At 40.8% G+C, this 22,605-nt stretch overlaps 11 protein-coding genes and 1 non-coding gene across 12 annotated transcripts; 6 read left to right on the top strand and 6 right to left on the bottom strand.

Annotated features, from left to right (window-relative positions):
* Positions 1-26: 26 nt before the first annotated feature.
* On the bottom strand, positions 27-1,832 carry PUMCH_000313 (uncharacterized protein; the record flags this gene model as incomplete). Its single annotated transcript, XM_063019405.1, has 1 exon — positions 27-1,832. One exon carries the CDS (start codon positions 1,830-1,832, stop codon positions 27-29), a length of 1,806 nt encoding a protein of 601 aa, XP_062875475.1.
* Positions 1,833-3,077: 1,245 nt separating this feature from the next.
* Positions 3,078-3,890, bottom strand: PUMCH_000312 (uncharacterized protein; the record flags this gene model as incomplete). Its single annotated transcript, XM_063019404.1, has 1 exon — positions 3,078-3,890. The coding sequence occupies one exon, from the start codon at positions 3,888-3,890 to the stop codon at positions 3,078-3,080; it is 813 nt and encodes a 270-aa protein (XP_062875474.1).
* A 159-nt stretch (positions 3,891-4,049) lies between these two features.
* On the bottom strand, positions 4,050-8,195 carry PUMCH_000311 (uncharacterized protein; the record flags this gene model as incomplete). Its single annotated transcript, XM_063019403.1, has 1 exon — positions 4,050-8,195. One exon carries the CDS (start codon positions 8,193-8,195, stop codon positions 4,050-4,052), a length of 4,146 nt encoding a protein of 1,381 aa, XP_062875473.1.
* A 650-nt stretch (positions 8,196-8,845) lies between these two features.
* On the top strand, positions 8,846-9,946 carry PUMCH_000310 (uncharacterized protein; the record flags this gene model as incomplete). Its single annotated transcript, XM_063019402.1, has 1 exon — positions 8,846-9,946. One exon carries the CDS (start codon positions 8,846-8,848, stop codon positions 9,944-9,946), a length of 1,101 nt encoding a protein of 366 aa, XP_062875472.1.
* A 238-nt stretch (positions 9,947-10,184) lies between these two features.
* Positions 10,185-10,757, top strand: PUMCH_000309 (uncharacterized protein; the record flags this gene model as incomplete). The annotated part of the gene is made up of 1 exon (XM_063019401.1): positions 10,185-10,757. One exon carries the CDS (start codon positions 10,185-10,187, stop codon positions 10,755-10,757), a length of 573 nt encoding a protein of 190 aa, XP_062875471.1.
* A 347-nt stretch (positions 10,758-11,104) lies between these two features.
* PUMCH_000308 lies at positions 11,105-11,192 on the top strand. Its single transcript has one exon. It is a non-coding gene; the product is annotated as a tRNA-Lys (tRNA).
* Positions 11,193-11,345: 153 nt separating this feature from the next.
* Positions 11,346-12,926, top strand: PUMCH_000307 (uncharacterized protein; the record flags this gene model as incomplete). The annotated part of the gene is made up of 1 exon (XM_063019400.1): positions 11,346-12,926. The coding sequence occupies one exon, from the start codon at positions 11,346-11,348 to the stop codon at positions 12,924-12,926; it is 1,581 nt and encodes a 526-aa protein (XP_062875470.1).
* A 1,518-nt stretch (positions 12,927-14,444) lies between these two features.
* PUMCH_000306 (uncharacterized protein) lies at positions 14,445-16,616 on the top strand (the record flags this gene model as incomplete). Its single annotated transcript, XM_063019399.1, has 1 exon — positions 14,445-16,616. The coding sequence occupies one exon, from the start codon at positions 14,445-14,447 to the stop codon at positions 16,614-16,616; it is 2,172 nt and encodes a 723-aa protein (XP_062875469.1).
* A 68-nt stretch (positions 16,617-16,684) lies between these two features.
* On the bottom strand, positions 16,685-17,950 carry PUMCH_000305 (uncharacterized protein; the record flags this gene model as incomplete). The annotated part of the gene is made up of 1 exon (XM_063019398.1): positions 16,685-17,950. The coding sequence occupies one exon, from the start codon at positions 17,948-17,950 to the stop codon at positions 16,685-16,687; it is 1,266 nt and encodes a 421-aa protein (XP_062875468.1).
* Positions 17,951-18,232: 282 nt separating this feature from the next.
* PUMCH_000304 (uncharacterized protein) lies at positions 18,233-19,438 on the bottom strand (the record flags this gene model as incomplete). Its single annotated transcript, XM_063019397.1, has 1 exon — positions 18,233-19,438. One exon carries the CDS (start codon positions 19,436-19,438, stop codon positions 18,233-18,235), a length of 1,206 nt encoding a protein of 401 aa, XP_062875467.1.
* Positions 19,439-20,044: 606 nt separating this feature from the next.
* Positions 20,045-20,188, top strand: PUMCH_000303 (uncharacterized protein; the record flags this gene model as incomplete). Its single annotated transcript, XM_063019396.1, has 1 exon — positions 20,045-20,188. One exon carries the CDS (start codon positions 20,045-20,047, stop codon positions 20,186-20,188), a length of 144 nt encoding a protein of 47 aa, XP_062875466.1.
* Positions 20,189-20,551: 363 nt separating this feature from the next.
* On the bottom strand, positions 20,552-22,531 carry PUMCH_000302 (uncharacterized protein; the record flags this gene model as incomplete). Its single annotated transcript, XM_063019395.1, has 1 exon — positions 20,552-22,531. The coding sequence occupies one exon, from the start codon at positions 22,529-22,531 to the stop codon at positions 20,552-20,554; it is 1,980 nt and encodes a 659-aa protein (XP_062875465.1).
* Between the last annotated feature and the right edge of the window lie 74 nt (positions 22,532-22,605).

The following is a 22,605-nucleotide window of genomic DNA, read 5'->3' as shown; positions in this document are numbered from 1 at the left end:
TACAGAAATGCATACAAGATTTAGATTCACTCTTTCTTTAACGCTTTACTGGAAACCCTTGGCGAAAACCCATGTAATGAACTCTTGAAATTATTGTGTTTCGTAGTTTTCTCAGATGTTCCAACTATTGGTTGTGTTTGATTGTTTTCTGCGAATGTAATTCTAGACTCAAGTAGATACCTGTTGTCAATAGGTGTGCCCGGATTCTCGGAAATTACAAATGAATTCACTTTGTCAAGGTAATCATGACTTCCTGTGACCTGATATAATGCTGAAGCAATATTTTTAGTTTCATTGTATAGCACGATTGAGTATAGCTTTTTGCAGTCGACGACATCAAGATGTTTTAACTGCTCGTATAATTGTGTAAATGAATCACCCAAAATAGAGGCAACTTGATCGGTTTGGCTTGATGCTTCTAGTACCTCAAAAATCTTGTCTTCTTGGGAATTAATAAATGTTGAGAGATTAGACCAGCGCAAAGAATCCTTGTGATCGGAATGGGCAAGTATGGTTGTTTTTGCAATAAGCTCGGTGAGTGCTTCCGATTTCGAAGCTAGGAAATGTAGAATTACATCCAAGTCCATCATTTCAGTAATCAAATTCAGTTCATCATCAAGATTTTTTGGGTGTTTTATGTCGCGTGTGGGTCTGGCAAACACGGTAGCAAGAAATGAAGACAAATTTTCTTTAACACGAACGACTTGTTCAGCACCTGTCAGAAACCCAGCCTCGTAACCTGTTACATTTGATTGCTGTTGCGTGTCATGAAAAGTAGTCGCGTCGTATGGTTTCATGCCAATATCATTAGGCTTGTCAAACAGGGAAGAGTCATCTTGCTGACATTCAAAATTCTGAGTTCTTTTTTCTCCCTCTGATTGAAGTCTAGGCATAGCCAAGACCTGAATTATATCATCGATGCCGCTGTTGAAATCCGTCTTCACTGGTGTCATTTTTATGAGAGACGAGACGGAGTGTTGTTGCGCACTATCTCTTTGCAAGTATCTCAGTACAACTTCAATTCCTTGCTTTTCCAAGGACTTGAAAAGGGACACATACTTGGAGGATTTACTCTCTAGCACAGAAATAGTTTCGCCTATTTCACTCTCTATTGCTGTTCTCTTGGATGAGAGAGCTTCAATCCTTTTCTGGAGAGAATCAAGTTCGAGGTCAATCAGATCACGTTGAGTGAGAAGGTCCTTTAATTTCACGCCGAATTTATTATTCTTGCTCTTGATCAGCTGAACCTTATTTAGCACTCCTATCCTCTTTTTTTCCCAGCGTCTCAATTTCTTCAGGAATTCATTAGAAGAATCAAGTTCTCGATTGTAAACCTCATGTAATTGTAGATTATTTTCTGATTGCATTCTGAATAAGTTGAGGATTTCCTCTCGAATCAAAACGCAATTGGAGCCTGCCGCTAGCTCTGCTTGGTGTCTTGCTATGAGACTTCTTGATTTTTTTTCAAGAAAATCATTTCTACGTTGGAGAAATACTAGTGGTGATTCTTGGGTATGGGCTTGATGTGGAAGATCAGTCAAGGATAAGCTCGCTACTGAATTTAAAGACTCCATGAGTCTTGATGCACTCAATGTTTTGGTCATGTAATCAGAATTGGATTCTAGGTCGGAGTTCAGAATAGTTGATGTTTCATCGGGGCTTTGGGGCTTCATTTTAACTTGAATGCGTTTCGTCTCGTCTTGCGAGATGAATTCGTAGGGATCTAGTCCATCATCAGAAGATTCATGGCCAGCTGCAATTATGTTCTTTGATCCTTCTTGATGACTCACATCCGAAGCATTTAGGTTCACCAGTTCAAAAGTTTGGCTCATGGTCCACAATTGAAGCAAAGACGCCTGACCGAGTTAAATGAAAGCGAATGAGTTATCAATGAAGAGATTATGGCAATGACTTGATCGAAACTTTGCAATTATACAGTCTAATATGTAGTAATATGGGTTTTGGGATGCTTATTATGAGCTTATGAGATATTGTGGAGTTGGTAAGTATACGTATACAGAGGACATCCTGATAAGAATGAGATAAGGAAAAAAAAATGAATACAAAACAAACTTAGATTTGATACAATCGAATGTCCTGATAGAAATTTCGTTTTCTCATATTTACCTAATAGTTTCTTGTTCGGTTCACATTACCGATTAGTTACAGTGATTATTGGGTATCGCTTAACGGCTACGAATGATTCACAAGGGCCATATTGGCATCAAAACCCTTTACAAGATACGTCAAGCCCCGGTACTTGACCTGATTGATTTGCAAGAATCACTGCAAATCTCAAATTGCACAGATACTTGGTATGGAAGAATTTTGTCTAATCAAAAGGTATCAAGCGTCATCACAGACGCAACTTTCCCCAGATCAACCAACAGCTCGAATTCTTCGAAACTCAATTTGTTGTCGCCATCTTTGTCGGCTTCCATAATGGTTTTGTCCACTATTTGTTGTAGATCTTCATCCTTGAGATTTTGACCAACCATAGCTTTCATAACAATGAAGAGCTCGCCATTTCCTATATACCCATCTCTATCAATATCGTAAATTTTGAAAGCAAACCGTAGTTTGTCTCTACGAGAAGACTTGCCACTGAAAGTCGAAAGGCCAGTGATGAATTCTTGGAAGTCAATGCTACCATCACTATCTAAATCAAACACGTCCATGAGACGAGATGCAAGTGGGTTGGAGGAGATACCCGGTATAGAAAGAAATTCGTTTTTGTCGATTTCACCACTTCGATCGCTGTCTAGTTTCATGAATCTTTTCCTCAATCGGTCGATTTCTTCACGGTCAAAATGTGTGCCCTCCATAAGAGAGTCCAATATCGAAGATGTGGCACCCATCACGGATTACGGTGCTCAATACTTATTCTCTTGTTCCAAGTTTGGTATGTTCAAACTCCACTTCACGCAATGTGCGTACGGTGCAGGACACTTGACCTTTGATCTACAGAGGAGCTTATCTTTTCACCAGAAGAAAAGTACTCTGTTTACTATAGCTCAGGTAATTCATGAATTTTGCATTACATTGTACAAGTTTATTTCATTCCATAATAGGTGCCTTTAAAGCTTTGGCATGAAGGCGCCTCCATTATACGAGCCACCGTCAATAGGAAGTACGATTCCATTGATATAGTTTGCTTGTTTTGAGCTCAAGAATATAACTACGTTCATCAAATCCTCCTTTTCGCCTAGCCTGCCTCTTGGGTTTTGCTCTGCCATCATATCGCCTGCAACACTCAACAAACCATTTGACATTTTAGTTGGAAAAAATCCAGGAGCCAATGAATTTACAGTAATGTTTCTTGGACCCAATTGAAGCGCCAAGTTCTTACCCATGTGCGAAACTCCAGATTTAGAGGCAAGATAACCGTAGACCCCCACTGGATCGCTAGCGACTAACGATGCAACTGAAGACATAATCAAAATTCTCAGTGGATCTTCTGGGGTTCCGGCCTTTTCTAATTCAGGTGTGAATAACTTGATTGTTTGAAAGACAGCAACGACATTTAAGTCAATGACTTTCCTGAAAGCGGCAACTGTGTGATCTTTCAACGGAGCACCCCAACTGGCGCCAGCATTAGCCACCAAAATATCAACTTTCTCAACGGCTTTCATTGTTTCATTGTAAAATCTTGTGCAATCTTCCTCCTTTGCTATGTCTGCAGCGATCGCGATAATTTTCACTGTTTTCCCAGCCTGCTGCGCGACATTCTCCAAGTACTCTTGTGCCTCTTTACAGGCCTGCTGCTTTCTTGATGTAATCACAACATTTGAGGCACCGTTTAATACATAGGCTTCTGCTGTGTGGAGACCCAAACCTCTCGTTCCACCAGTCACAACTGCTGTCTTTCCATTGACGTTAAAATCAACCATGACTTAATATGAATGATTACAATTTCGAAATTCCGAAAATATTGATTTGCAGAAGAACAACCTGGTCCTTATATACTTGATCTTTGAAGCATGATGTGCACTCCTTGGAGAAACTCCCCACATTTACTTACCGAGGGATTCAACCGTGATACGTTCGCACTACTGTGCAGGCATATATTCGGCAGATTTTGCAGCCGAGAACAACTCTTCTTTTGGGATTAGCCGAAACAAAACTTGAAGACCTGCCAATTTCGGATTCGCACATCTAAACTCAAAACTTTTGTTGTTCATCATCTGAATATCTTTGCCAGGAATCACTTGAACTAGAGTATTTGCTCCGCTAGTAAAGTCGCTTATTGACCAAACTTCAATGACTTCTTCGCACACTAACACAAGGTGATTATTGAGAAATGCACAGTGGCGAGGTCTGAAGTCAAAGCATATCATCGACTTCCGTGACAATTTTCCATTTTTGTTGACAAAAACGGCACAATCAGCGTAAACCAACAAGAACTCCTTGTTGTTTGAGAGTTTATACATGCCCATTGGAGTAGTATGAGCTAGTGCTTTTCGTATCTGCTCAGTTACCCGAGTGTCCTTCTTTCTGGAATACGCATCGAGTTTTTTAGATGACAGCTCCTGAGGTGGTAGCTCAGGAACTGTTCTGGGTACTAACTTGTCCAAATCAAGGATTTCGAAGCCCCGATTAGTATGAACCGCAATTGAAGTATTAAAAATTGATAAGCCATAGCATTCGGCTTGGATGTAGAAACGCTTGATCACTGAAAATGAGCTCAAAATTCCATTCATGTCTGTCTCCAAAGCAAAAACTTTAAAAGTAGTGGTTCCTGAGTTCTTCTTCCTCGCAACAAAAAGCGTGGGTACTTCTTTATGGCGCCCGTATTCGTAAAAGAGGACGGCACCGTTTGTCAATGAAAACGAAGATAATCGTTCTTTGCGCTCGTAGTATACATCGATCAAAGATTGAAGAGGGTAGTAACGCAACTCTTTGTTTGCGAGGACTAAAACGACACTTAGCTCTGGGATGACGGAGAGTTTTGTCACGTTATTCAAATTGACGATCTTCTTCCATAAATTCTTGCCATCGGAGCACAAAACTCCGGAATGCAGCCCTAAAAACATGAAAAAACTGTTTCGGTATGTAAAAGTCTCTGAACAAGTGCCTTGGGTATAAAGTAGCTGTGCTCTTGATATAGAGGGACTATACAAATCAGCAGGAACTCTGCGATCTTTGAGATGATCTCTTGAATTTTTTGTGATTGCCAGTAAAGGGTCATTTGAAGCTAAAATTGGGAGCTTAGTGATCTTAGAGTTTTGGTCATAAGCAAAGAATGAATCTTCTAGCAGTACCACCCCAAATGGGTTGACTGCATCAAATCTTTTAACAACTCCAAAGCGGGCTTGAAGAAAAACTGATATCCATTTCTTCCGTTCCGTCTCAGACTTCGCGAATAGGGTATGTGCTTGACTCTTTCCCCTTCCAGCGTAACGAATCTTAAAAGAATAGGCTTGAGAATCTTCCTCGATTTCGCAGGGCTGGTTTCCAACAGTAGGAGGTGTTGCTGTCCGGTTCAATTGTGTATCAGACTCTCTGTTTTCGAATAAAAGAAATTGGAGCGGTATGGGATTTTCAGTGACCTTGAATGTGGAAACCTTGTTTGATCTTTGCCTTTCAGTAATTAATACATAATTGTCAAGGACAATAACGTGAACCGCAGTTGTATTAATCTTGAGATCTCCCTTTCTAAATAGATCACCTCTGAAATAGAATTTTCTGTTCGGTGAAGATAGATTTAAATTCACCTTGAACATATTGGATTTCCAGGCTAAATGCTTCTCCACTTGCTTGAGGAGATGGACATTGTCAGCAAGTACCTTCATCTCGTTTGCCTTTGCTCCAAGCAGCTTGATACTGTCGATAGCTTTAGTCAATTTAATGTACTCTTCGTCATCTTCTTCAAAAAACTTTCTCACGTCCGCAAGCTGAAGTGGGAGTTGTTGATATCTGGAATTGAAGGTGCTAATGAGGAGTAAATTGCCATTCACTTGCTGCTCTCTCATGCGAGGATCGTTCAGAATATTTAAATCCCATCCCTTGAAGACCTCATAGCTCAAAATATCCTCTATCGTCGGGAGCACGCTCATGTATTGTTGAAGGGGTTCTTCTACTAACTTTGACCATGCAAAGTAGACGTCAGCGATCTCTCTAACGTTTCGAATAAATTTCCCCTCCGATATCAAGATGTTCTTCAAGGGGTTGAGTAGTTCGGAATGATGAATTGCAGCTAAAGCTTTCGCAGAATTCAAGATATCTGTCTTCATTTTCAGCATCGTCATGGACGAGTTTTGCGCTAATAGTAAGGTTGCGCATCGTATAAACTCAGGACCTGCTATCCCAATGAATAAATTGGCCCTATTGAGAAAGGTCTGTTCAAATTTAATTAGATCGAATAGGAGTGATTGTTTCTTGGAGCCACTTGGGTCAAGGCTAATTTCATGAGCAGTGAGACCCCAATGGTTTGCCCAATCATTTGATAAAATGATGTCATCAGCCACTGCCTCATTCATGAAGTTTTCATGTGCTATCCGCTTGTTGATGGGACAAAGAGAGGAGTAGCAACTAATTTGATAGGAATTAGACACGAAGTCAGTTTCTCGACAATAACATGGACACAATTCAACGAGAACTCCTGTGGAAATGTGTATACTAGAGGGCCGGAAAGTTATAGGACAAGTTCTTTTATCTTCTTCGCCAGATTTCACAACAAGTCCAGTTTCGGTAAGCCTCATCAATAAATGCTTGACATTGCGCTCAATCACATCCACGGAAAGATTTGGCTTGTGAAAAACAAGAAGTTTCGTAAGAACCTTTTCAAAATCCTTACTCGAAATACTTTGATCATTGACCCAACCACTAAACTTTAGGCACCAATTCGAGATTTCTGATAGAGACCAAACATTACGGCATTCTTGAAAATGGCCTGCCATGAGTGAGGAAGCTGAAAATTCGAGAGACGGGAGGTCCATTGGGACTGGCGGGAGGTCTCCATATTTTTTAGAGCTTACTGATGCTTTAAGTGCTGGTGGCGGGATCTGTTTGCTAATGAACAGAGACAATGCGTCTGAAGATGTCTTTGTATGCATTGAGACATTTGGCAATTCTGGTAGTTTTGAATAGTCAAAATCGTATGGTTCTGTGAACGAGTCCAGCTGTTCATCATAGAAGTACAGTTCTGCATGCTCTATCAAGCTCCATTCCGGAAACCGCTCTTCACCATGGTTGTCATATTGATCAAAAATACTCTCATCTTCTGTGGAGTTGTTCAAATGCTTCAGGGAGGTATATTTCCTAGGAGAAGATGATGGACTGCTCGAATTATCAGCTATAGGTGAGAAAATATCCCCACTGCTTCGCCGATGGCCAAGATGTCTGATCGGTGAGCTACTTGCACTAGTTCGAATGAAACGATTCGGCAGTTCAGGAGAAGAGGCAACTGATGTTTGGAAAAGTGGTGGAGAGCTCTGCATAAAATAGTAACTATTCTGCAGAATATTAGATTGAGGTATATCTATGCTGGGCTTTTGAATTGAGTCGTGGCTCACAAGTGAAGGGATTTGGGTGGGAGTCAGTTGAGTGGGATCTTTCAACTCGTAATAGCTCGATATATCTGGAGACAAATCGCTTTCATTAGATAAATTAATCTCATCGGCTGGATATGGGAGATTGTTGCGAGAGTTAGATGGACTAGGTGAGTTTTCATACAGATGTGGACTCCCAAGTCGATCCCATTCTCGAGACCCCGCAGGCGAAGTTCCACGCTGCAGTAGATTTTGAAATTTTCTTGCGGATCCAGACCATCGTTTCGATGAATGTGACCCTCTTCTTGGGCTCAATAAATACCCATGTGTCTCCATTGGTGATTGATGCAAGAATGAGCGCTCGTCCTCCTCGAGAAAACTAGTTTCTGGGACAAAGTAAGGGTCAGGCGGGAGATCTTGAGGACCTTTGGCTCTCGCGCTTGTGAAATTCAATATCAGTTCATCATAGGTTGTATCTGCATATTCGTCTGGGGGCCGTTCAACTGTGATATCTAGAGGCGGCAATGTAGGCTCTTTCGCGCTATAAGCAAGAAATGGTGCTAGATTAGGATCCTCATATTCAAAACGAATCTCCGAAACAACTCTGTTAACACTGGGATCTTCTGAAGAGTGAGTGTGTGGTGAGGCGTCATCGCCTAAAGGCGGGGGAGGTTTTCTTCGAGGAGTTCTGTTGACCTCGGACATTGTGGGTTTGTTTCTATATGGTAACTCAGGAATTGAAAGGATAGGAAGGAACGTATGGTACAAAAAGTAAAAATTTGGGGAATAGATTGGAAAGGTTTCGGAACGAGATAGACGTTACCCCAGGCTAAGTAAACACATGGAATAGTTCTTGTCACGTGAGAATCTGGGTTTGGAAGCCATTAATTGTTTACAGAATTTTTTAATAAAATTATGACGGAAGCAATGAAATGTAATCAGTCGAAGGAGGCTTGTAATAAGAAAAGCGTGCTGTTGCTAAAACAGCCAATTCGTCTTTTTCGATACCGAAGGGATACAAGGTTGGTGTAGAATTGCAAGACCATCGATGAATGATCAATAAAGGTGGCGTGATATAAATAGTTTTGAGAATCATAGAGTGATCTCTTTTGCGTTCTTGCTTGATTAGTCTGGTTTGCTAGACTATCCACTCAAACCAAGAGCTACACAACAAACTGTCTGCCAGCAAATTTTTGAAGTAGCTTAATACGAAATTTTTAGTTGGTCATTTACATCTTGCTTATAAACATTTTGATTTTAAAAAAGTGTATTTATCCGAAAATCATTTGATTTGCGACTAGACGAGTATGTAATTTAGCTTACGCGTCTATCAATCAACTGTACTTCTCAATCCAATGTATTCTGCAGAAGTAAAGGCGCTCATTAATGAGGGTTCCAAAGCTTATTCCCTTAGGGACTATGATTTGGCTGCCTCAAAATACGCCGATGCATGTGCTGCTTTCAATGAGGAGAAGGAAAAGGATTGCCCTGATCTTCTTCTTCTATACGGAAAGGCCTTATTCCAATCCGGTGTATCTAAGTCAGGTGTTCTAGGTGGATTTTCTGCTTCAAATCAAATCTCTAAGAATGAAGAAGCAACTGCAGAGGAAGAAAATTTCGAAGAAGGAATGGCTAACGAGGAGTCCGAAGTAGCCGCAGAAGAAGAGGAAGAAGGTGTCGAGGCAGGCGCAGAAGATGAAGAGCAGGAGGAGATCGCGCATAATAATGATGATAATGTAAATGAGCAAGAGGAGGGAGCCCAAGAGGAGGAACAATCTGATTTCGAGGCATCGTGGGACATTCTTGATCTTGCAAGAGCACTCTTTGAAGAAAGACTCAGTGGCTTGGATCAGAAGGCAGACGGGTTGGCAGTACCGTATTTGAAATCCGATCAAGACATTCCTACAAATGAGTACCTTGTCAATTTGAAAAAACTATCAGAGACTTATGACCTCTTGGGAGAAGTATCCCTCGAATCTGAAAACTTCCCACAAGCTGCAGGCGACCTTGAATCTTGTTTGGAGATCCGCAAAAAATTATATGACGAATCGGTATCCTCTCTAGTATCTGAAAGTCACTACAAATTGTCTTTGGCCCTTGAATTCTGTGTCGAAGATCCACAACTGAGAGCGAAAGCGGCACAACATATGAAGAATGCCATTGGCATCGTAGAAATCAGAATAAAGAATGAATCCAATGAAACTAAGAAGGAAGATGACGCACAATTACTTCAAGAACTTGAGGAAAGACACGAAGAACTCAAAAAGGACCCCGAGGAGGAGATAAGAAACCAGCAAATGCACATCATTAAGGGTATTCTAGGTGAAGCTACTTCCGAAGAGTCTGGCCAAGCCAAGCTTGTCTCTGTTGTGCAAAGTAAGGTAAATGACTTGTCGTCTATGGTTAAGAAGAGGAAGGCACAACCCGGTGGACCCGGTAAAAAGCAGAAAAAATAAAGAGATTTGATTCAATATTTAACACAATCCGGGTTTTAGAATCTTAGGATAAGGTCTAGTTTATTGCTGTACAACTCACATTCACGGTCACTCAGGTGAACCACAAATTAGACTTTTCAAGGTGTTCTATGTATGTTAAGTAAAAGAAAGTAAAATTCATTGACATCCAGTTGGTTTTTATTTTCTTTGGTTGTGGACAAGTTAGAGGTGTACCATACCCCATCCTTCGTTGTTAGGTATGAGATGCGCATCGCGGAATCTAAACCGTGAAGTATCCCATTACGACTTCATCATGGCACCAGACTCAGTGTTGCAAAAGCAAAGCAAAAGTCGTAGAAGGAAAAAGAGAAGAACTCAAGATTCTTCGTCTGAATCAAGCTCTGATTCCAGTGATCACTCTGAGAATGAACAGGAGTCCGTGAAAGATTCTGTATCAGAACAAGAAGCACCAGCTCAAGAGAAATCGAAAATTGACATTATTGATATAGAAATGGACTCGGAAAATGAATCGGGTGAACTATCGAGCCTGGGTGCCTTGCCCGAGGCTACACTCAAAAAAATGGCATCTGTTAAATTCACAAGCACGGAAAACCAGAATATCGAAGAGGCAAAAAGTTCTGTTAGAAGAGATCGGAAAGAGTTGGATGCAGCTTTCTTGGGCCAAATGGCTGGAACTTTTGCATCAGAATTAGATGAGCTTCGTCAGAAGCCAGACTTCACAGACAAGTCCATCGTAATTTTAGCAAAGACGCTTCAGTCTGGAAGCAATATGTTTGACGAAGACACTCTAGAAGCTCTATTGAAAGAGTAATAGACGTTGTTATAACAATTGGTTCATGATGCATTCTACCCTGCATTGCAGACTCGATTACTTGATCATGTAAAGAGCCTGTTCACAGTATCCACGGACATCCTCTCATATCACAGTGCAAAAAGATGGCCCAGGATCATTTCATTTCGAACCTCCGAGTGTGAACGAGCGGAGCAATACTTGTATTCTAGTAGATTGTTTCTTAAATACTCCTTTTAATAGACAATTAAACTAAATTGATGAAAACCAACTTTGCTCGTACAAAAAGTACACACGAGTAATACTCTCGTGAATAGGTATACATTCATGTGGTGATATAAAACTCTAAACAATTTATTCGCATCGAAGCCTGGTTAGCTCAATCGGTAGAGCATTTGACTCTTAAACATCATAAGGTCAATCAAAAGGTTGCGGGTTCGAGCCCCGCATCGGGCTTTCTTTTTTGATCATCGCACCTGTCAGTCCCTCTAAGAGAAAGCTGAAACCGCTAAGCTATATGCACATCTGGAGAAGAGTCATATTTCATATCTGATAAAGACTATATATTTCATTCACTGCCTTCCTGGCTTTTTTTATCGACATCTAGTCATGACACCAAAACGCGAAGATGATGCGTCAATAAAGACTGGGGCTACCTTCAGCTCGGAAGAGCTGATAAAGCCCTACATGATAGTGAAAAAGATGTCTGACAAACTTGACTCTCTTGGAGTGGAGGTGACAGGAATAGATAGAATTCCCGGAAATAAACGAGCACAAAACAAGACTAAACAACTCATACATGTGATTGGCTTGTGGATCTCAGCATCAGGTGGATTATCATCTATGTCGTCATTTTATCTAGGGCCATTACTCTTTGGTCTTGGTTTGAAAAAGACACTCATCTTAGGGCTCACTGGTCAAATTTTTGGTTGTCTTATCGCGGCATATTGCTCGCTTATGGGGCCACGCTCTGGTTGTCGGCAAATGGTTAGTGGGCGATTTTTGTTCGGGTGGTGGTTTATCAAACTCGTCTGTCTAGCCAGTATCATTGGTGTGATGGGATGGTCAGTGGTGAACTGTATTGTGGGAGGCCAAATATTGAGTGCCATTTCCAATGGCAAAGTTCCTTTGATTGCAGCCATCATCATTATTGCAGTGGTTTCTCTCTGTATTTCCATCGCGGGAATCCGTTTCTTGGTTAGAGTTGAGGCGTACCTTTCCATCCCCGTCACAATCGCTTTCTTGACATTATACATTGCAGCAGCTCCGAAGTACAAATACTTATCTTCTGCAGACAGTCCGGATCTTTCATCTCATCAAATCATCGGAAACAGTCTCTCTTTTTTTGCGTTGTGCTACTCTATTACTTCCACTTGGGGATCGATTGCAGCTGACTATTATATTTTATTTCCTGAAGATACTTCAGATATTCAAATCTTTACCCTCACGTTTTTGGGAATAGCAATTCCGACCACTTTTGTTGGTATGGTCGCCATCTTGATAGGTAATGTGGCTATGAACTACCCACCTTGGGCAGCCGCGTATGAGGAACTTGGGATGGGTGGCTTATTGCATGCTGCTTTTGAAAGTTGGGGTGGAGGCGGAAAGTTCTTGTTAATTCTCATCTTCTTGTCCCTAATTTCAAACAACATATTGAACACATACTCCGCAGTATTTGGTACACAATTGATAGGAAGACCCTTGGCTAGAATTCCCCGCTGGTTGTGGTCTTTCTTGTTGACAGCTATTTATTTGGTATTGGCAATCGTGGGTAGATACAAGTTTGCTACAATTCTCGGCAATTTTTTGCCGATGGTGGGATATTGGATTTCCATGTATTTTATCATCCTTTTGGAAGAGAACACCATATTCAGGAGCTCTCGCTTCAGACATTTGTACACGAAAGAATTCGAAGGAGTTACAGAAGAAAACAGGCATTTGTGCGGTGGCAGCGAGAACTATAATTTCAGAATCTGGAATAACCAGGGTAGATTATCTCGTGGGCTTGCAGCAACTGCAGCTTTCCTTTGTGGTGCTGCCGGTGCTGTCGTTGGTATGGCTCAAACATATTATGAGGGCCCATTAGCGGTAAAGGTCGGCGGAGATATTGCTATGTGGCTTTGTATTGGTTTCAGTGGTCTCGTGTTTCCGTGTCTCAGATACTGGGAGCTCAAGAAGTTCGGAAGATAGAAGTGCGTTCCTACGGTATTTTAGTTCTAATAATCATATTTTCTGTATCTTACCTACTATTATAGTAATAAATTGATGAATAATGCCAAACAAAATGACATAGAAATTGTGAGGGAGTGTAATAAGTTTGGTAAACGGTCATCTGAGTAATCGTGCGTTTCGTTTATCTATTGCAACAAATCTGGAAGCACAATTAACATTTGGAAAATGAATTGCGAAATATCCTGAGTCGCACGAATATGTGTGCAGATTGTAATGAATTGAATTCAGTGACTCAAACACTGTAAAGATCCACTTTGTGAAATGGCCTCCTCTTGATAATTACTTCTGCTAATTGCATCCCGCGCATTGCCAAGATTTGCTGTGAGAGGTTGATTAATTAGTAAGCCGCGTTTTTGCAACGATATGGGCTTCACCGTTTCTTCAAAAAGTTTGGCTTGACGTGAAACGTTATTTATACTAGTTCGTCAACATGAAAATAAGTCCACTATTCTTTGAACTTTAGACTCAAAATCATATGTTTGATAAAGAAACCTTGACAGGTTTCGTGCATATCAGCGTGGCGATGTTGCAGATAGCGTGTAATTTACCCGCCGTGAGTCTGCTTATTTTATGATTTCTGCGTCTTTCACTTTCATTTTCGAATTCGTAAAACTTCATCAATTTTGACTTCGAAGGTCAGTATCGCCTTCCATTCTTTCTGCTCTGATTCCACATTTTATACGACATGCTCAAACTTGTATCACCAAAAATAGAATGACACAGAATCTAATCTCCCTAACAATACTTATGAAATACTCTTGAAGAAGAAGTCAACTCTCAGAATGGCGCATTTGACTCATATATTGTTGTCCGCCTCAACAGTTGTATTAAGTGAACAATGGGTTCTGATGCTCGCATTAACCCCGAGCATTTTCTCGAACGTTCTCCTTCCCAGATTTAAATACCCAATAACGTGTTTGCATGGACTGTTATCTGTTGACCCACACAACGGACATAGGTTTTGTGCAGGTAAGAACGGAATTTAGTGGTAATTGCATCTATTGAGCGCAAGACTTTTAAACGGTATGCGATGACGACATTGCAGAAGATGAAAGGTAGAAGCCTTAAGGGTTCATTTAAGCTAATTCAATTCTATCTATTTTTGCTTCAAATGGTCGATGTCTCTCCCTCAATTTATTCTGGCCGTGTTTTATCTTTTCGTGAACTCGGCTTCATGCTTCTAAGAGTACTTTTTGTGGCCTGTGCACACTACTGTCCGGTACTTAGAACCAGCCGCATCCGGACACGGAGCCTCTGCAGGAAGGCCTGAGTCACTTACTAAAGCTATATTAGTTCCTTAGATCCCAGACCATATCAATTTTCTTAAAGCAAAAAGTTTTCTACTGCTCATTCTTGATTACCAATATAGTTGTATTGTAAGAACTACTAATCAACAAATTCCTTCACTCACTTTTAATTCAAATCTGACTTCCATTTGCAATAATTCTCTTCTAATAATCACAAATCTTCATTTCAATGACTTCCAAACCAGCGATCAAAGAAGATCCAGTTTGGACTATTTTGCCATCATACTCTATGTATGAATCCACATTCTACGGACAGCAGAACCCACCTGAGTACGAAGAGTCCCTCACAGGGTCTGAGTCTCTTCACACAAATACTAATAGCTGTTCAACTACTCCTACACTGCTTCTAAGTGCTTCAGCAACTAATGCCACCTCAAATGGATCGCAATCTACCCCCTCTCTTATTGTGGCGGACGAAAATACCCGCTTCTGGCGAGAGACCATTTTGGACAATATTCATAATTTGAGAAATTTCACTGATTCTGACAACAGGATTCTGAATCAACTTGAAATTTCAATTCATTTTACAGAAGATGTCGGAGAATCAGGCAAAGTGCCTAAACATGTTGACCCTTCAGTTTTCGAATATAAACAAGGCGATTATTTGAACGGATATATCCTTCTTGAGAATAAGTCGTCTGAGCCTATCAATTTCGAAATGTTCTATGTCCTCTTCGAAGGCAATTTTGAAGTGGTTAACACCGATAACACTAAATCTACTGTCAGGATTAAAAAGTTTTTGGAAATGTACGATTTTGCAGCCTCGTGGAATCAATCGTCTGTTGACAGACTTCTCACGGAAGAATCTGACCAATTTACTTGTCAAGCAAGAATTGATCCAATTGATAATACAGCTCTTTGCATCCAAAGAAAAAGTTTCGCCCCCGGAAAAAAGTTTAAGAGATTCTTTACTTTCAAAATTCCGGATAAATTGTTGGATTCCGAATGTAATGAACATAACCTTGCTGGTCACACCGAATTGCCCCCTACAGTTGGTGTTTCTTTGAAAGAGAAGAAAATCAATAAAGGTAAAGTGGCTCCTGTCAATGACTTTTCTTTCATTGATGCATCCACAAGTTATGCTGTCTTGGCAAGAATTATTGGTAGGGCCTCTCAAATTAAGGTAGACGAAGCAGAAAACTTGAAAACAAAATTGATCAACTCTACTGGTGATGAATTTGTCATCATGAAAGAAAACGTTTCGTTCATTCGTATTTTGCAGGATTCTAATTGCCTAACTGAACCCCAGAAGGCTGTTAATCGTGAAGCATCCCGGATACTATATGAGAACTTTGTTAGTCGCATTAAAGAAAAAATCAAGATCGGAAATCTTTTGAAGAAAGCCATTGAGCTGGGCGATGATTTGAAAGCAGTCGACATCTCTGCAAGGTTGGCCGAAGAAGAAGCTTCGATGGGAACTAGTGATGCGATTAAAGCAAGACAACTTTACACTCGTTATGACGACACTTCCAAACAAATTTATCTGAAAAAGCCTAATCTTGTTACTTTGACAGTTCCTATTCATAAGAAGACTTTTATGGGAGGCGAAAAAGTGCAAGGCACCTTCACGATATCAAGTCCAGCAACAGACTATTTGCTTAATTACATGCAGCCTGAAAGGTTTAGATCAGAAGCTGATTCTTGTGAACAATTGTGGAAACTCCAAATTCCACTCAAATTCACATACTCTCCATGTCTCGGAAATACTTCCAAAGCACCAGAGATCAGCAAAGTTACGACCGAGTTGGTTGTTTTCACAATGAAGTCTGAGAAACGTCCAATTCCTGTGGAGATTCATCACGATTCTTTGTTTAAGAATTGTGCTCAAATAACGAAATCTCTTAAACTGAAAGACGATTATGACCATATTGTTAAGAAACCAATGCAAGAATACTCTAAACAGTTGTATTCTCTTGTCAAAGAATTGGGAACTGAAAACTTCAAAGTAGAGAAGTCTTTGGTGGAAGACTTGGCAGCAATGGCCTCAGCAGAATCCAAGTATAATAACTTGTTGCTCCGCGAATCGAAGGTTCTTGACTCCAATGGCAAAATGCATGACGCAGAAAAACCATTGAAATTCACTTTGAAGCAAACAGAGGATGGCAGATTTTCGAGTGATATCACTCTTCTAGTCAACGCAACCAAAGCTCAAAAGAAGCAGTTCCCATTGAAGAATCTATCACCCGATTACAAGTCTTTCAATGAATTCTGCTTGGTTCCCAGCTTTCAAACATGCCTTTTCTCGCGCATGTATTATCTTCGAATCTTCGTCCATTTCAGTAACGATGAGATTGTTGAGTTTAAATTACCAGTCACTATAGCCAAATTGCCACTTAATTAACCAGGGCGTTATTTTTCAAAGCTAATCTTTACTAGGAATACTTAATAAACTGAATTGCATCTTGTTTTCTACGACTCTGTCTGTTTTCGTCCCAATCTCAACAAGAAATTTTTAGTGGTCATTTGTTTATACCATTTGCTCTTTGTCATTTGTTTTGAATCATAACTATTATGCTCATCGGATAAAACACTGTGTGCTAGGATTGACTGTGTTAAACACTCGCCAAGAGCTTGAAAGCGTAAGAATAGTTTGAATTGGTCTGGGCCTTTGCTTTGACGGTATAATGGGATCTCTAAATTTTCGGACATCTCTTGAAGTTGTTTAATGATGTGAACCAGAGGCTTAGATCCAGTCTTCAAGTGATGTTGAACCATGGAAACTAGTAATTCAAGGCAGCTTCTATTCAATTGGTAGCTATTGACTTGAAAGTCCATGATAATACGGTCAAGAAAATACCCAAATTCGCTTTCTGGGCTAACATAATCAGTTGAGTTGTAATTCACGAATTCCAAGTGAATCATAGAGGAGTATTCTTGTCTCATTGTGTTGTAAAGAGCCAAATAAGACTCTCCAGGCGGGCGCCAACGTCTGATAGCCATGCAAGAAAAATGTGTAAATTCTCTTCCTTCTGGGATTTCACCGAAACAGAAAGGCGCTAGAGTTTCATTACTGATTGTACCTCGGTTCATGAGTTGCTTGTAAAAATTGAGAACATCTCTCTTACTTTCATTCCAAACACTTTCACTAGAGCGCCCAGTCTTCGTTGAAAGAAACACAATTATTGTTTTCATGCATTGGTCCTTGGCCGTCAAATATTGCAAGGACTTATTGACGACATAAATTGAATCATTCACTGCTCCATTTGCAAGGAATTCTGCAAACTTTCTAATGGTTTTGGTATTTGTCAAATTTGATGCTACCAATGGCCATAAATTTCGGGCTAGAACAGAAGATTCAATGGGTGAGGCCCTCATGAAGCTATAGTATGATTCCAGAGATAGTTCAGCAATTAGATTCAATAGGGTTGGCAAATTTTTTCCTGCTCCATGAGGAAATCTGGCTTGAGGGTAAGAAATCGGTACACTCTTTGATACTTCAGCAACAACATGCCACAAAAGAAACATTAAAGCGGAAAGGTCTCCCACCCTCCATTGCAATATTCTCTGCGCCACTTTGGAAAATGTCAATATTTGAAGATGAGTAGTAGGCTTAGAAGATTCGTTGATTAATTTCAAGAGCAGCTTTGTGTCATCTATGAAAGCATCAACTCGCCGAACAGATTTTATCTGGTAGGCTGCATCGAATTGATGGCCGAATTTTTCATAGATAGACATGTGAATGATTTTTTTATTTTTCTAGCAATAGGTCTGAGCAACGAAAGTATGAAAGGCTTCTTGAGACAGTTTACTCAAATCGGGTTTTAAAACTAGATCGCGACATTTGAAACCTCGAAAACATCTTGACCAAAATTTACACAATTAAACTAAAAAAGTGTCAAAAATTATTGATAATGATACTCATATTATTTACGTTAGTTTTTAATATTGAGCCTGATCTTTAGTAAATAAATACACTACACGCTCTCAACTTGGCGTTCGTCAGCAAAACTTTATTAATTAGCTCTGAATGTGAGTGCTACCAAGCTTCTCGGTGAGCTCGTCGACATCACTTGAACTTGCAGAAGCTAAATCGGCTTCCAAATCGCTCAAATTGGCGTCGATATCATCGAAAGTGTCTTCATTGTCTTCCTCATCCGACACCTCTTCCTCGTCACTATCCAAGTCATCCAATTCATCCACTTCGCCAGAAGCATTCTTTGCAATAGCACTAACGATGGCCTCGAGGTCCTCCAGCTCACCATCAAATCTATTACCGTTTAACTCCAAAGATTTCAAGTTGAGCAAAGATGTTTCAGCTGCTTGGGCCAACTTCTTAAGAGAGTCGGGTTCTAATTCATTGTATTGCAACTTCAAAATCGAAAGTGTTTTGCTTGCTTGAGCATCACTTAAAGCAGAAGTCAAAACCAAGCATCCTTTTGGCTTCAACAAGCAATCATTTAAGTTTAATTCTAGCAAGTTACTCCATTCTGGCAAGGCTTTTGCCAAAGCAGAGGCAGCTCTGGTAGTGAGAGTATTGTCTTGCAAATCGAGTACCTGTAATTGCTTGTTACGCACCAAGCCCAGGGTGATTAGCTTCTCTGCACCCGCTGGTCTAATACCGTTCTGGTACAATCTTACCGTAGCCAAATCTTTGTGACTTCTCAACCCGATAGCCAAATAGTTGATGGAACCATTCTCCAATCTATTTCTACCGCAAACGAATGTCTTTAAGGAATTGTATCCACTAACCTTCTTAGCCTTGGACAACTTGTACAAACTCTTACCGATACGAGCGCCAGCGAATGGTCCCATTCCATTGTTTGATAAAATCAAATGTTCAACACTCACAGCTTTGGAGAGATAATCCTCGATTGGATCAATGGTCTGCAAACCGAAAGCATTATCACTCAAGTTCACAGTGGTCAATTTAGGGCATTCCAATAGAGCAGGTAACAAGTAGTTCAATGATTGAGGAATCTCAGTATTTAATCTGCCTGTGTACAAGTCAGAGAAGTTGATTTCAATGAGGCTATCCTTGTGTTGAGCGATAGCCTCTCCTAACCGTTTGGAGGCCTCGATACCAATAGTGTTTCCACTGAAGTCAATTTTGGTTATTCCCAGCTTTGAGGACAACTCAGAAACATAAGGCTCAATGTCAGCAGCAGTGGTGAGTTTGAGCTGTTTGCCTGCGACGGAATACGTGGTTTCGGTGGTGATACTCATCTTAGTTGACAGTTGTTCCTGGGTACCTGCAATTTAGTATTAGGGTTGAGGGAGCTTGGGCGCATACAAACATTCGTCTTAATGAATGTTAATACTTTACATTTTCTGAATACATCTGTCATATTTTTTAAACAGCTTGTTTTTCTCTGAAATATTACCATTTTAATGCTTTTTTCTTCATATTGGATTCACTAAATTATGCAAATTGTGTGGAGAGCCTTGTAATTTACAAATTGTTAGTCCTCACTAGGGATTCTTACCAATTAGAGAATTACAAAAACCAAATTAAACGAACATGCCATTTATGCACCTTCAGAATAAATTATTAACTTGAAGAAAATCATTTTACAAACAGATCTCATGTTTTCTCAGCTTGAACAGCGGTAAGCTAGCACAGCTCTCGTCTCAAAATTAGTCAAAGAAGATTTCTGGGCTTAATGAAAATTTCAGAAGAACTTTTCATTTTGAATCGTCTCATTTTTCCATCATTTCTGGTCTTTTTTATATGAGATTCTGTTGAATTGCTAGACTCCACACCGACGACGCCTGCACACGCTCAGACAATCAAAGTTTTCTCCATACTCTTAACACCTTCAATAGAACAATATGGCTGCCAAGGATCAACCTTCCACTATTACTCAAATTTACAACTCCCCAGCTTTCACTGCCGCTGTTCAAGTTGGTCTTTTTGTTGCTGGTGTTGCTTTCATCCAATCTCCTTTGATGGACTTCTTGGTCCCTCAATTGTAACTATGTACATAGAAATGAATGTTATTTGAGAGAAGTTCTCACTGTATTTAGTTTAAAAGTCAACAGGATATTCTACATCCCATTCAGCCATGCATCGGTTGCTTTTCTGTTGAGAAGAAGAGCTGTGTCTAGGAGCTTACAATCATAAGCAGTGCAGGCTCAAATTGCATCTGAAATTCGAGAAGCAGCTCAGATTTAATTATAATTGACTTTGAACATTTAAATCTGATATATCTAGACTAAACACTAACCTATTAGAACTGAAGAATGCTATTAGTAATATATAAGTGAAATGAAGTATGCAATAAACGCTTATCGATGTGAGCAGCTCCAGCTCAACTTGAGGAACGAGAAGAGGCATGTTCAAAGGCTCAATTCTTGTATCATATCCTCTGCCCCGGTTATCAGATCAATATTGGCTTGTTCCGCCAGCCTTAATCGATCCATAGCATTATCGCCAACTCCAAACAAAATTGTTGGGCTAGCAAGCGATACACCGACCAAGGAAGCCGGCGTGTTTGTGGCCAGTGTGGCATATGTGGGTGGACTCAAAGCTTTAACATCATGATAAGTCGGTGGAACTTCATCATCCCAAGCGATTCCGAGACCCGAGCGTTCTGTAAGAATAACTTTGAATTGCATTCGAAGTACTCTTGCGGCGCCTGTCGGAATACCGGCAGCAGAAGAGGACGCCCCGGTCGAGCTAGTAGAGCTCACAGGATGAAGTCCATCAGAACGTGGGATTCTGATCTGTTCCTCTGCCACTATCATTTCCACTATTAGAAGATGACTCACATACACACCTAGAACCGGATCATGTATATCACACGCAACATTGGTATCTTGAAGAACGATTTCGATCTTTCCTTTGTCTATTGGATTGTCCGAAGACGCCTCTGTCATGTTAAGCCTAGTACCAGTGGAACAGCCCAAAATATTCACATCTAAGACAAGCTCGATACGACCCCGCCCCAGGAAATCTGATTTCCACCCCGACTTAACGTCACCATGTCCAACTATTCTTAACTCATCGAAGTATAAGTCCTCACTCTGTGCATCAGACTCAAGGGTGTCTGGATTTGTAGGACGTTGCAGCTGCGGCTCTGGAGTTCCGTTTACATTTGATTCATTATTTTGGTCTTGCAAAGTTGTTGTGATGCCAAAATCCTCCTCAAAATTCACCACCTCGTCACTGATTCGATTGCTGGGAGCTTCCTCCCGAGGCATCTCTGTGTCTTGATCAGCCAGAGTCTGAGGTTCCAGCTGCTCTAGAAGAGTTGGCAGTATTTCACTTCCAACGCTTGCAGGAGGGCGACTTACAAACATCAGCGTTTGCACAGTCAGGTGATGCATTCCAGAGATTTTAGAGGAGCTTTCAAATCCACCACGAGCCACTTTTTTGCCAGTAGGATCCGCACGAAGTGACCTCGATTCTTGCTGTACCCTTTGGCCTCTGATAATGGATTCAAGTTTGCTTTGGTGATGTTTACACGCAAACGCTCGAACCTGAGTGCTCTCTTGAAGCTTCCACAGCAACTTACGCATTCTCCACCGGCGAGTGTGGTTCTCATTCACAATATTCTCCATGCGCAATTCTATCGGCAAAGTTGATTTGGGGTACATAACGCCGGGAAGCACGGCACTTGTGACAACCTCAGTTGGTGGAAAAACTCGGAGAGAGTTCTTGTCTGGCCCTCGAAGAATTGAGCGCAGTATCTCCAACGGAAGAACCGCTTTTACTTCTTTGCCATCAACAGATCGCGCTGTTGCGCTAAGCTCGTATCTTATGTAGGTGCATGAGGACGCATCGCCAAGTTTAGAAGACCCAGTTAACAGTCCTGGCATTAGATGCGAGAAGGGATATGCGTAAGAGCCGACGGCAAAGGAGCACCTCAGCAGTGAAATGTCCCATTCGGCTAAAACGGTCTCCCGATGTGCACAATTCTTGCATGCTAATATCAGGCTGGAAGTAGGCATAAATGGTTTCAGTACGTGGAATGTTTGTATGAGCTGAAGAGTCACGATTTCAAGCATAACTTCTTCGCAAGCTATGGAAACAGCCAGGCTTACAGGGGACAAGGCCAAATTAGCTGTCAGTCCACCACGCAGAGTTGTTCTTGACAAGTTCAGCACATCTAAGGTCAAAACGCCAGACAATATCGAACCCGACAGTTCATGGGCTTGGCCATACAAGACAATCGGCGGTGATTCAAGTTTAATACGGAGACTGAAGGAAGCAGGCGGGTCTTCGCTTTGCCGCAGCAGAGTAGGGGTGAGTGCCAATTTACTCACACGGGGGCTCTTGTCAGAGTGATGGTTTAACACTCTAGACAAGAGAGCCATAACCAAGAAACTATTACAAACGTATAAGTGAATGAGTAGAGGTCAAAAAGAAGGTGAAATAAGGAGTTAGCTTT

This window comes from Australozyma saopauloensis, chromosome 1 (genome assembly GCF_035610405.1).
Source record: "Australozyma saopauloensis chromosome 1, complete sequence".
Classification (NCBI taxonomy): Eukaryota; Fungi; Ascomycota; class Pichiomycetes; order Serinales; family Metschnikowiaceae; genus Australozyma; species Australozyma saopauloensis.
Note: the sequence above shows the minus strand (reverse complement) of the source record. Positions and strands in the feature narration are given on the sequence as shown.